General features: G+C 36.6%; 1 protein-coding gene across 1 annotated transcript in view; it reads right to left on the bottom strand.

Annotated features, from left to right (window-relative positions):
- RNGTT (RNA guanylyltransferase and 5'-phosphatase) overlaps window positions 1-12,322 on the bottom strand; it is a 176,236-nt gene that overhangs the window by 125,781 nt on the left and 38,133 nt on the right. The window contains exons 9-10 of the mRNA XM_066547332.1: window positions 8,097-8,232; window positions 1,357-1,428 (exon numbers count right to left, since the gene is read on the bottom strand). Coding sequence (XP_066403429.1) covers window positions 1,357-1,428; window positions 8,097-8,232 — 208 coding nt within the window. The remainder of the gene's footprint in view (window positions 1-1,356; window positions 1,429-8,096; window positions 8,233-12,322) is intronic.

Genomic DNA, 12,322 nt, shown 5'->3' with positions numbered 1-12,322 from the left:
CTGGTTTACTAATGCTGCTTTTGTTTTGTTAGGTGCACTGAAACAATAATTTTGTTTTTCCAGAAGCATTAACACCAGTGTTTTCTCCATGGGCTATTTTAACTAAATTTAACACTTTGTTGTGGTTTAAGTACAGTAGGTGCTAGGCCTTCCACAGCCAGTCACTCCCCTGGAATAACATGAGGGGAAAGAATCAAAAGGGTATAAGTGAGGAAACTCAGGGTTTGAGATAAAGAGAGTTTCAAAGCTATAGCAAAAGCTGCACATGCAAAAAAAGCAAAGCAAGGAAGCCATTCATCACTTCCCATAAGCAGGTAGGTGTTCAGCCATCCTCAGGGGCAGCAGGGCTCCATCACACATAATGGTGACTTGGGAAGACAAACGCCACCACTACAAACATCCTTCTTCCCCCAGCTTTATATGCACAGTACAACATCACATGACAAGGAATGTCCCTTGGGTCAGCTGGAGTCAGCTGGCCCAGCTGTGTCCCCTTCCCTACTCTCTGTGCACCCCAAGCTTACTCACTGGTGCATTAGAGTGAAATAGAAAAGGGCTTGAAGCCATGCAAGGGCTTGAGTGCTGCTCAGCAATAACAGAGAGCGTCCCTGTGTTATCAGCACTATTCCATGCTGATGTGCAAACCCAAAACACAATACCATATGGGCTACTATGAAGAAAACAATAACAAAAAAAGTTTGTAAATGACACCAGCAGGAGCCCCTTGGTGATATTCAAACCCTTACTGTATATGAAAGCTGGTTTTATAGAAAACAAGTTTCCTATTTCCAGTACTGTTTCTTGTGAACAGAGCTCTTTCTTGTGAGCCCAATGATTTTATTCCTACTCTCTATTCTCCTTTTCCACAACAACTGCAATATATTTCCTCATTATACATTTTCCCTACAGCCTGTGCCACCAGGAGACCCCGCTGTTGAGGACTTAGCAGAGGACCAGTTGCCTGGTTTCAAACAGAAATTTGAGAAGAAGTTGACAGAGCAGCCCAACAAGTACTGTGAAGCTCTGCTAACAAATACACCAGGTTAACTCCTCTGTCCCCTCTTGATTTCACTGCCTAAATAGTTCAAACATGCTGTAGAAACGAGAAATTTTTCAACAGTGTCTAGTAGACTGTTTCAAATGGCCATTTTTTCTTGAGCAAGTGGAAATAAATCAACATGTGTTGTAAGGCTGCTTTCAATCTAAATTCTGATACATCACTTGTTATCAAGATGCAAAATACTCAAATGATTTTGGTGTTTATATTTACTCTGAAGCTCTTACTTATATAAAAAACATTAAAATCGAAGTAAGAATTAGTAACTTATGATAAGCAATAAAATTGAAAGTACTTACATTAAACTTAATAATGTCATATATCAAGTACCGTGGGACAACCTGTCCATTAACCTTGTCGATGATCATTTCCTTAAAAGAAAAGAGAAAGCATTGGCATTTTTTTCATAAATACAGAAGAAGAATGTTGACACATTTATATATGCATATACCTGGCAAGCATGATGCAAACACCAGCCACGTCTTTATTACAAAAAAAATTTTACAACAGGTCAAGATTATAAAAATAATATTGTGGTCTTAAAAGTCTCTCATTAAGCATTCAACAAAACGAACACCAGGAGGCTGTGCTAGGGCTTCCCATTCAGATTTGCAACATTTATTCATTAGTTTCCCCACAGCTTTGAAAGTCTTGAGTGAATAATGAGTTATAGAAACCTCAGTAAGAACTGTGATCCTAAGCCAACCAAGCACTACTGGAAATCTTGTCCACAGTCAGAAGCACAACAGTGAGGAGGTAAAAAACAGGCATTCACATTCATTGTCTATGCTCAGATTGGATCTTTTAATTTTGAAAGTGTCCTAGGCAGCACTGAGAGCTGCAATTTGCTTGAACGCTGTTGCACTGTGACTAAACAGGACGGCTCCTTCGGACAGAAGTATCACAGCCACTCTCTGCACCACATGAAGCCAGTTAACATTCAATATGTACCAGCAAATCAGACTGAAAACAGGCCAGGTGGGGAAAGAACATTATTGATCAACATCCAAACACAAGTGTGTTTCCTGAACTTAATGGTATAGGCAAAAATACATACTCCTTACATGGTGGTGTTACATCTGTAACTCAGGCTTCCTATGACAGGAATTAGACATAGTATATAGAGTTTGATGAATCAACAATGAAGACTGAAAACAGTAACCACCAACCACTGGTAGATGTTTTCCAGAGACAACTCTGAAATAACCACTTCTCTAAATACAATCCATTTTCTCCCTACCTCCCTCCCCTACCTGATTGTTGGCAAATAAGTTGTATCAGCTACAGATTTTTTTTAAATTAAAAAAAAATTAAAGTTAAAAGTTAAAATTCCAAATTCACACAAACAACATAAAACAACTGAAAAACATGAAAACAGTTCACTATGACATGATGAAAGCAAAATCAGGAGTTCAAGAATTATTCCCAAAAAAAACATTACATCAACTCTATTTTTGTTTAGTTAATGTCTTGCTATTTTTATGTCTTACAACCTTTTAACTTCTCTCAGAATCCATGGATGCTACAAAATAAACCCAAAAAAGTCTGATTGACTCATGTAAGATAAATTTTCAGTCTGCACAACAATACGATTCTTGAATTATACCTAGCATCTAACCACAATTTGCTTTGAAAAATAAGCAAGCAGTTCATTTGTAAAAACATCGATTTGGTTTAAAGCAAACATAAAGCTTGAAGTATTGAAAACTGAACTAGAAGACATGAACATGTTGTTCCCAAAAGCCACTGGGAAATCTAAATTACCTACTTAGTATTTTAGAATTTCATCCTCTGTGAACACAACACTGAGATGGAGACTGGGATTTCAAAGCCATGTGCAGCATCCACAGGTGTTGTGAATGACTGCCTGAGTTGACCTTACACATCATTCCACATAATTACTTTTTTAAAATTAAAAATTAAAAAAACATAAATCCAATGAGTGGAAACTATTCCTTTGTAATATTACAATATCTTCCCTCTAAAAATTTAGTCACAGGCACTGTCAAACAGCTTGTGCAAAAAAGGTCTGCATAGAAGTGATGTAACAAAATGCCATTCTGCTAGTGTCCAATATTTAGGTAGGACACTGGTGAGCTCTCAAAGGAACAGCAGACACAATGCTGCAATGCCTTCTTTGGCAATAAATGTTATAACTACAAGAACAGATGGGTACAACTCAAGAGACAGAAGGCATGATATGCAAACTTGGAAGAAGGTGTAAAGATATAATGCAAGGGAAAAAAAAAACCCAGGATAAAAAACCCCACCTGAAATTCCTGATAGTAATCAGGTGAAACAAATAACAAAGTTACAGTGAAACAAAAGAATGACGTTGTTTTTCATTAACTCTCAGCTGAACTGGCAGGTGAAACAACTTTTTTGGAACACATTTAATTGAGCACATACTTAGGGTTTAAGGCCTCACTTTCTCAGTATGCATATTCAGAACCTCAGCTTTGATGCAAAGTTAACATTTGTATGCAAAACCCTGAAAACATTTCAATGCCTGATATTACAAGATTTTATGCCTAATTTTAAAAATATGAATCTCTGCATATTCAGTTTAAGAAGGATTAAAAAATACAACAAAGAAGACCAAGAACTGTTTTTAAACATCCTTTGAAGTGTTTATTTTTAACTTTTTCTCTACTTCAGACATGTATACATTTTTATTCTATTACTGATCAAACAAGATTTTTTCCACATCTCCTTCCTTCTTTTATTCTTCCCCTGCCTCCTGTTCTCTTTGACATCCTGACTGAAATCCCAGCTACCAGAGCAAAAAACAATAGCACAATATGCCTTAGAAGATGAGATGACAAATTCCTGCACTGCTCATCTCCATCATGACAACAACATTGCCTGCTCCATTAGTTACACCAATACAACTGTCATAAGGCAAAAGCTGTAAAGTGAGCATGGGAATGGTTCAGATTAGAAATGCTCTAACACATCATTATTTTACAGTCTGATTTCAGAATCTTCCCTGAAATTATCAGAATTGAAAAATACACCAGGGAATGGAGCCCAGAGACAACTTCAGAGAAGATGGGAAATGTAGTATTTGTGAAATGACCACAATTAAACTCACTCATTCTGACCTGAGTAATAACCTGGTACTATAAGACTATATTTAAGCCAATTTTTAGATAACTAAAAACTTATAACCCAAACCCTCTCACATGACATGCTAATATAACATAACATTATCCCTAAGGCACACCTGCACCCATCCAGCTCCTTCTACAGACTGCATGCAGATTTACAGCCAGTATTGTATGATTCAAAGCTACCTCTGCTATTAGTTCTTGTCTGTTAGCTGCTGGTTAAGGTATCCACTTAACCCATGGGCCTGAAGAACAAGGACCAGTGTTCAATCAATGCAATGTAATCTGACAACACTGTGCTGGTGTTATTTTCCTCAATCCTGTGGTCTTGCAAAGCACAGTTGTACAGTATATTAGACCTGAAACAGTGCTGAGAGCTTTTTGCTGGACAAGTACCAGAAGAACAATGCTGGACTGAGAGCTCATGGGGCTTTTTTCCCTGAATCACATCTCTAGTGTAACTTAGACTTAAAATAATCCAAAATTCAGTCAAAAAGCAAAGGATCCAATTTTACCAGCCACTTGCAGAATGTATTTTTTTGTTGACACAGAGTATGGAATCAGATCTAATAATATATCTGTTTTTCCTTTTTCTCCTGTGCCTTTTCTTAATCCTTTATCTATTTATCTTTAAACACAATTCTAGTCACTGCTGAATTTCAGGAATGAAAACAGTTTTTGTTTCTTGCCTTTTTTCTTAAGTCTATTTTGCATAAATCTATTTTGCACCAGCTTTCACAAACTCAAAAAGTTTTAAGTTCTGCAAATTCTGAGACAGCTTACAAATAGATGCCTCCTGACATAAAAACATAAATGCATCTTTATCTCACTCTCCATTTATGGAGTTCCTGGCCCTCTTCAGTCTTCAAGTGTAAACAGAATTTTATATAAAAATTAGATAGTTTTTAAAATTGTATTAAAACTGTAAAAGTTACTCCAAGCCTAAGGATGACTCTGCATTTTCTACTCAACTGTTCCAAAGCTAAGCAGAATGCCAAGATAGCTCCTGAAAATAGCTATTTAACTTTTTTGCATGACAGCCGAAACATTTGAACAAAACTCTGTGCATTCCCTCAGATAGCACTATGGATGCAAACCACTTGGTTTCTAAAGGAGTAAGTCATACTAGTCACCTGTAGGTGAAATTTAAATTAGCTTTAATGAGCTTTGCAGAAAATTTTCTTCCATGACCGAACAATTGCAGCTGAAAAGCTGGAGATGAGCACAGAGTGGTGCAGATCTGTCATCACCCAAGACGTCCCTGATCACATAAGAACTCTTTGCAAGTAATTTCAGCCCAAAATGAACCACAAATGAGCTTTGCAGAAAACTTTCTTCCATGACTGAACAATTGCAACTGAAAAGCTGGAGATGAGCACAGAGTGGTGCAGATCTGTCATCACCCAAGACGTCCCTGATCACATAAGAACTGTTTGCAAGTAATTTCAGCCCAAAATGAACCACAAATGCATCTGAAATTCTCAAAGACAACCACATGAAAGGCTTACACCACAGGCCTTAAAGCAAATTAAAAGATCCCTGAATACATGGAAATTGCCTTTATGAAAGTTTCATGTATACTGTCATTTTAAATAATGTTAGGGGATATTAATCTTTTGTATTCTTAAAACCAGTAGTATTTTGCTACATGGCATTGATATTTCTGTTTTCTGTTTCCTTTTTTTTTCATATTTTTAAGAATATTCTAAAGCAAAACCAATTGGACCACCTCAATCCATACTTTCATTCCCTGAAAGAGAGAAAGCTACTTCAAGGACAGGAAGTATGAACTACTTCAGCCTGTAATTAAAGAATTAATTTCAACAGCCTTTCAAGCACTAATTAGCAAATTATGTTAAGAGAAAAAGCCAACTTCTTCCCATGGATTTAAAAAATAAAATAAAATCAATCATGCATATATCTAGAATAAAGGATCATTCATGGAAATTTTCATTTGGCATCAACATTAGACAAATATTCAATTACAAAGCTAAGTTCTTCTGATGCTTCAAATAATAGGCAAGTCTTATCCTCAAACCTGTTAAAGGAATTTCAGTTGAAAAAAAAAATATTCCAGCAGCATCTTTTTATTTAACTGACCATACCGAAACAAATTGAGAAATCTGTACTATGAAAAGTATTTATCCATTGGAAGGCTTTAGTTCTAACTCAGGGTACTTCATTCAATCAGTACTTGTTCATTTCATGTAACTTTGCTTTTCACTTTATTAAAAAAATAATGTAGGAGGAAAAAAAACCACACACTAAAGACTGATTTTATTCCAATAAAGTGAAACACCAAAATGCACTATTAACAGTCAAACTTTTACAGAACCACAAATTAAGCAAAGTTATAGTTCATGCCCTGGATGCCTGAGAGAACTTCAGTCATTCTTAAGAGACTTAAACTATAAATCTGGGGTACACAACACACCAGATCAGAGACCCTCTTCCATGCCCCACAGCTACATTATGCACTTATCTCAATATCCCTGTCTTCCACCATATACATAGCAGCCACCTTCACTAAAACATCTGTTTGAAATAAAGAGAATAATTAAATAAACAAATGAAAGAGCAGCCATTTCCCTCAAGAACACCTAGGACTGTACCATATGGACACTAGCAAGTCATTACTTTCTCAAGAGCTTTAGAAGTAGCAGGGGGAAAAAACAGCAGTACCAGGCTTGTTATCTCAAAGCATGGAACCTAATGTATGTCATCAAGAACAGTATGTATATCATTCAGAAGCTGCCTGGCTGAAGAGGCTCCTACCAGACACGACAGCTTGTGCAACCACTTCTGAGCTGACAGCATGGCATTTCTTGCATTATGCTCTTCAATTTTTCAATGAAGCAGAGGTGGTGGAAAATATTCCATTATCTGCTTCTCTGTCCCTGAGACAGTACATCGTTCCTTGCAGTAATTATCCTCACAGATTCAATTTACACACGCTTCACATGTAAATGTGTGCTCAGTAAGACACATCATTCACAGAAGTGACATTTCAAGTAGAATACTGACAACAAGAGCCTGAGAAAGGAAAGAAAGTTAATAAAGACAATATGGCTGAAAAGTGCAATGGGCTTCAGAGGATCAATATGGAAGCTATGTCAGGTACAAAAATATTTCATCAAGCAGGAGTTACAGCAATGGAGAGTCTCCAATACTACTGAAACTGCATAAAAGGAAACTGCATTGATCTATTAGTGTAAGAGCTAGTGAAATTCTCTTGGTCATGTGAAATGGGACCGTCAAGAAAGAAATAATTTCTTCTTGTGGCTACAGTTGTGAAAAGTTTGCCACCAGCCCAGCCTCCAAATACACAAATCTATATGTTTTACAGCTTGGTTTACAACTGGCTCAAAAAGTTCATTAGCAAGTTTACAAAATTTAAATTAGCATAGCAACTTAGAAATGTTTTAGCCTTAAACAAATATAACTAAGCCATTTCTAAATCATTCAAAAATTCAGATCAGCTGAAAATAAAGGTGACAGAAACAGAGACATCAATTCACAAAAGTGCATCAAAACGTCATGAAAATTTTATCAAATTTTACAAGTATTTCCACAAGCTGTATAAAATGTACCATGTTTACTATTTCAAAATATAAAGCTGTAGGAAGAGATAAGTTCTGCAATAATTTTTTAGATTTTTCTTCAAGGCTTCTTTCATATTCAGAGAATGTCATCTCAATACCTTGATTTATTTCAAAGACAAACAGCTCCCCCCAGAGCAGTCATCAGTCCTATTCTGTAGGTAAGTAATTTCTTAAAAAATGCAACTCTCACATTCAGCCAGTGACTGAACTTATATTCCTCCTGAAATCCTATGATTCACCGATCCAGGCCTAAAAATTTGGCCCTGTTTATGAACAAAAGCAAACAGCACAGAAATAGTTACAATAATTATACAGTATGCTCCTTACCCCATCTAGAAGAGTGTTTGTTAGATGTGAGCGAAGATCTTTACGAAACGGAAACTCCAGGTTGGATACATGAAAAATGGAGTTGTCTCTATCAATCATATAAACTTCATTCTTGCCATCAATCAGCATCATATACCTGCAAAGGCAGTGTTAAGGTATTATAATTACAGGTATATCCTCAAAATCTCTATTATTTTGTTTTATATTAAGTGTTAAAAACAAGTAACCGTGACAGATATTATTTAAAAAAATATTTTAAAAGTACTTTTTTACATTTAAAAGTTTAAACCTGTAAACTAACCAAAGGGATATCGCAGACCATATGATGCTGTTCTCAGCAATAAAAAATGGGAGAAGGGGGAGGAAAGAGGGGACATTTGGATTTATGGTGTTTTTCTTCCCAAGTCACTGTTGTGCATCATGAAGCCCACCTTTCCTGGAAATGGCTAAACACATGCCTGCCAATGGGAACTAGTAAAAATTCCTTATTTTTCCTTATATTTATCTCAACCCCTGGTCCTTCTCTCTTCCACCCTTCTGATTCTCTCCCCTATCCTGCTACAGGATGTGTGAGCTTAGTTGCTACAGGACTTAAACCAGGCCACACCTTAGACTTTCCTTTCACAAGGACAAAAACTGCAGAATAGGGCTGCAATTCTTCAGCTGAGTCCATGTAACAGACCTCTTAAAGCCCATGGGCATTCTGTATGGAAACAAAGTTTTTGTTAAGCATACCTCTCTGCATGCCATCTTCCTTCATAGCTAGATGATCTGGGTGGTCCCTTCCAATCCAAATCATTCTATGATCCTATGATTTCTATGATTCTGTATCTTACTTCAGAGAGATGCTGAGAAGCAGCATATGCTGACTTTGAAGATAGAAAAAAAATCTCATCTCAGGACAGTGAATTACTTTCATGTAAACCCATCTGTCTGAGTCTCATGGTAATATACCTCTCTAACTTAGAATCTGAACAAGTTCTCTGCTTGAGAAAGACATTAAACTGATCCAGATATGTCTCATTTTGAAATTTTTTTCTGAGTTTTTTTAGCTGAATGGCTGAAAACTCCTCTACTCTCTCAATTTAATAAACTATTGCAATAAAACTTTGAATATGGTCCAAACAGCAGAATTTATCAAAATTCTAATTACTATCAACATAAGATGGAAAAAATTTGGTCAAGGATGGACTGAAAAACAGAAGCGTTCTATGAGCAGCTAATAATTGAAAACGTGCAAGAAGCAAGAGATAAGCAAGGTTTTGGGGAAAGTGAATTTATAAATTAATGAGGGATTTGAGCTGGTTGGTTGGTTGAGGTTTTTTGTTTGCTTAAGTTAACAAAATGCTTAGGTTCACGTGCTTAATGTCAGGTTTAAAGTTTTATCCAGATGACACTACAATCATTCATGGAGAAATCTTGTGGACTTCTGAACAGCACATTTCTGAATATTATTTCGATGTATCATGGCCATTTATATTTTACAAAGTTAATTAAGGTATTAGGAGATAAGCACTTACACCAGAATAGAGAACACGCCTCTGGGCAACACCACAAAGGCAAAGAAAGAGCGATGATTTCTCAAACACATTCACTAGAGATAGAACACAGGAACTTAACTGTCACACATCGCACTGCCCACTGTGAACACTCCTTGCTATTACAGCTGTACATTTATTACTAATTACCTCTATTGTGTGAGCACCCAAAAGCTCCAATTAGTAACCAGGCCCCATTGTTTTAGATTCTGGGCAAGTACACAAGATGACACGGTCATTAGATGGCTCAATCCAAATGTAAAACCAGACAAGTGAATAAAATAATAAAGGCAGGGCAGCAATAAGAACAATAACATAACTGCTCATTCACCTCTGAAAACTATGCATGGAAGTAGAGGATCATATTCGAGCTACAAACATCATCTCTCAAAACTGTCAGTGCAATCTTTACAAACCAAGAAATCCTGACAAATAGAGGGTCATGATGTCCATGCAGATTTATCTCACAAGCCGATAAAATATCTAGTCATAGAAATGGTAAAATCTAAAGTTTCATTAGAAGTTACTTTTCATTCACTTCTGATCCTGAGGCAAGGCTTGTTATTAATTCTAACTGGACAATATTATTAACACAATAATTCAGGAAATAGGATGAAAATTTCATTTGCAGAGTGACAGTTCTTGGCATTAAACAAACAGATCTCCAAACCACCTACCAGAGTATTAATAATTTTAATTTTTAAACTTTAAAAACATGAACCATCAAATAAAGTTTTCTCTTCAGAAATCAATTATTTTTAGCATACCCAAATAAAGGCAACTGTATCAAAGGCTCATTTGCCTCCTCTTATATCCTGTATCCTGTAGTCCACATCAGTTGGGCCCCAAACACAAGCTAAAAGAATTATTTTATTAGGCTTCTATTTTCAGTTCAGTTTGTTTTGTGGTGGCGGTAGGTTTTTGGTTTTTACACAATTTTGAAGCTGACATGAGCTACACTGAAAATCCTAAGTTAAAAACAGAGGTTTCTCCTTTATGTGGATTTCATTAAATTTGAAAGTGCATTTCAGGAAGATATTACTTAATGCATAAAATAAGGTAAATTACTTGGTGTCCATCAATATATGGTCACTGAGATTAAGGAACAAGAACAGAACTGCATTTCCCAGTCTCCAAATCCAACACTGTACCCACTGGAACACGTGGCCTCTGCCCTCTTTTCCATATTATTATGGTTCACAAAACTTGATTTGAAAATACTCCCCCAACACAGCACCTCACTACACATGGTGTAGTGCTTGCCAAAACATATTTACCACAAAATTGATTGCCTGTGTATTCACAGAAGTTTTGCTTCCGACTTCAGTTTTGTGATGTGCTTTATTTATGTTTAACTTTCTCTCAGCCAAAATGGCAGCAACCATCTCAGCAGTAAGCTTACATATGTTAATTTTGTGCTTTATAGGAGTTTTAAAACCTTAAGAATAATATAAAAATACAACACAGCTTCCTCAAACATTCAGATCCTATCTTCTGAGCTTGAGTTCAACACACAAGTAATTTTCTGAAAAAAAAAATCTACAAGTAGCAAATGGATTAGAAATATTGTTTCAAAGGAAGCTTAAAAATTCAGCTCCTCTAGGAGCTTTCTTTGCCCTGCAGTATTTCTTTAGACAGGCTGTATCAAAGAAGATTATTCATTTTGACACAGTGCTGTCATTGCTGTTTTTTTTTTTCATTTTCCTTTTTAAATATGCCTGTGTCTGTATTATCACATTAAAGAATGCAAAATAGAAGAAATTCCATCATCAACTCTAAGCACGAAATGCACGGCAGCTCTCCATTCCGAAGGGAGTTCATTATACAGCCTGGAATTCAGCCTTGTGCAAGTGCTGCCCTCCCACACAAATAAGCATTACCCAAATCTGAATAGCAATTAGCATCTCTAATATGCTCACTGATGCAGAGGTAACAATGAAATCCTGCTACAGATATGATTTTCAATTCCTTAATTTCCTTTTATGATTGGCAGTATTTCAAAACCACGAGCATGTCACCACTCTAGATGGATCACCTAAGATGAAGCCAAGTCACACGAGTGCTTTACATTGGACCCTGCCACTCCCTCCTGGCAAGAAAGCATCAACTTCTGGCCAGATGCATCAAACACTGAGGAAAAGGCCAAGAGAATGAAAATGAATGACTGCTCTTTATCCACTGACAGTAGGAGATCATCTATCTGTGTCACTAAGCTGCTGCAGTTGCATGTCCAGACCCGAATCCAGACTGTGCTGGATTCAGAGCAAGTTTAAATTAGAAGAGTTTGAAGCTGGCCTGTGGCACATGGAGCAAAAGACCCTAAATCCCAATAAATGAGGAAGGCTCAGCTTGCTTTCTTCTATGAACTGCTGCTAGCAATGGTTACTGCTTTAAAAGATGTCTCCTCAAGGATGACAAAGCCTGGGTACAGGAACACTAACACAGGAACTTACAAGAAGATTTACAGTATTATTTTCAATGTGTAAACAAAAGGAAACAATGTCTGTCTAATCAGCACACTGACAGTTCTATCACAAACCACCTTCTCCAAACATGCACACATGTCATTTGCATGAATACACAGCACACCAGCCAGCAAGGGACACTGCTTTCTACATGCAGAAGCTGATGTAGAATTATGTATTCGACAGTCCAAATTCCAAATATTTTTTTTAAAAACACACAGAC

Source organism: Molothrus aeneus, chromosome 3 (assembly GCF_037042795.1).
Source record: "Molothrus aeneus isolate 106 chromosome 3, BPBGC_Maene_1.0, whole genome shotgun sequence".
Lineage (NCBI taxonomy): Eukaryota > Metazoa > Chordata > Aves > Passeriformes > Icteridae > Molothrus > Molothrus aeneus.
The sequence above is the reverse complement of the archived record's forward strand: the minus strand, read 5'-3'. Positions and strand labels throughout refer to the sequence as shown.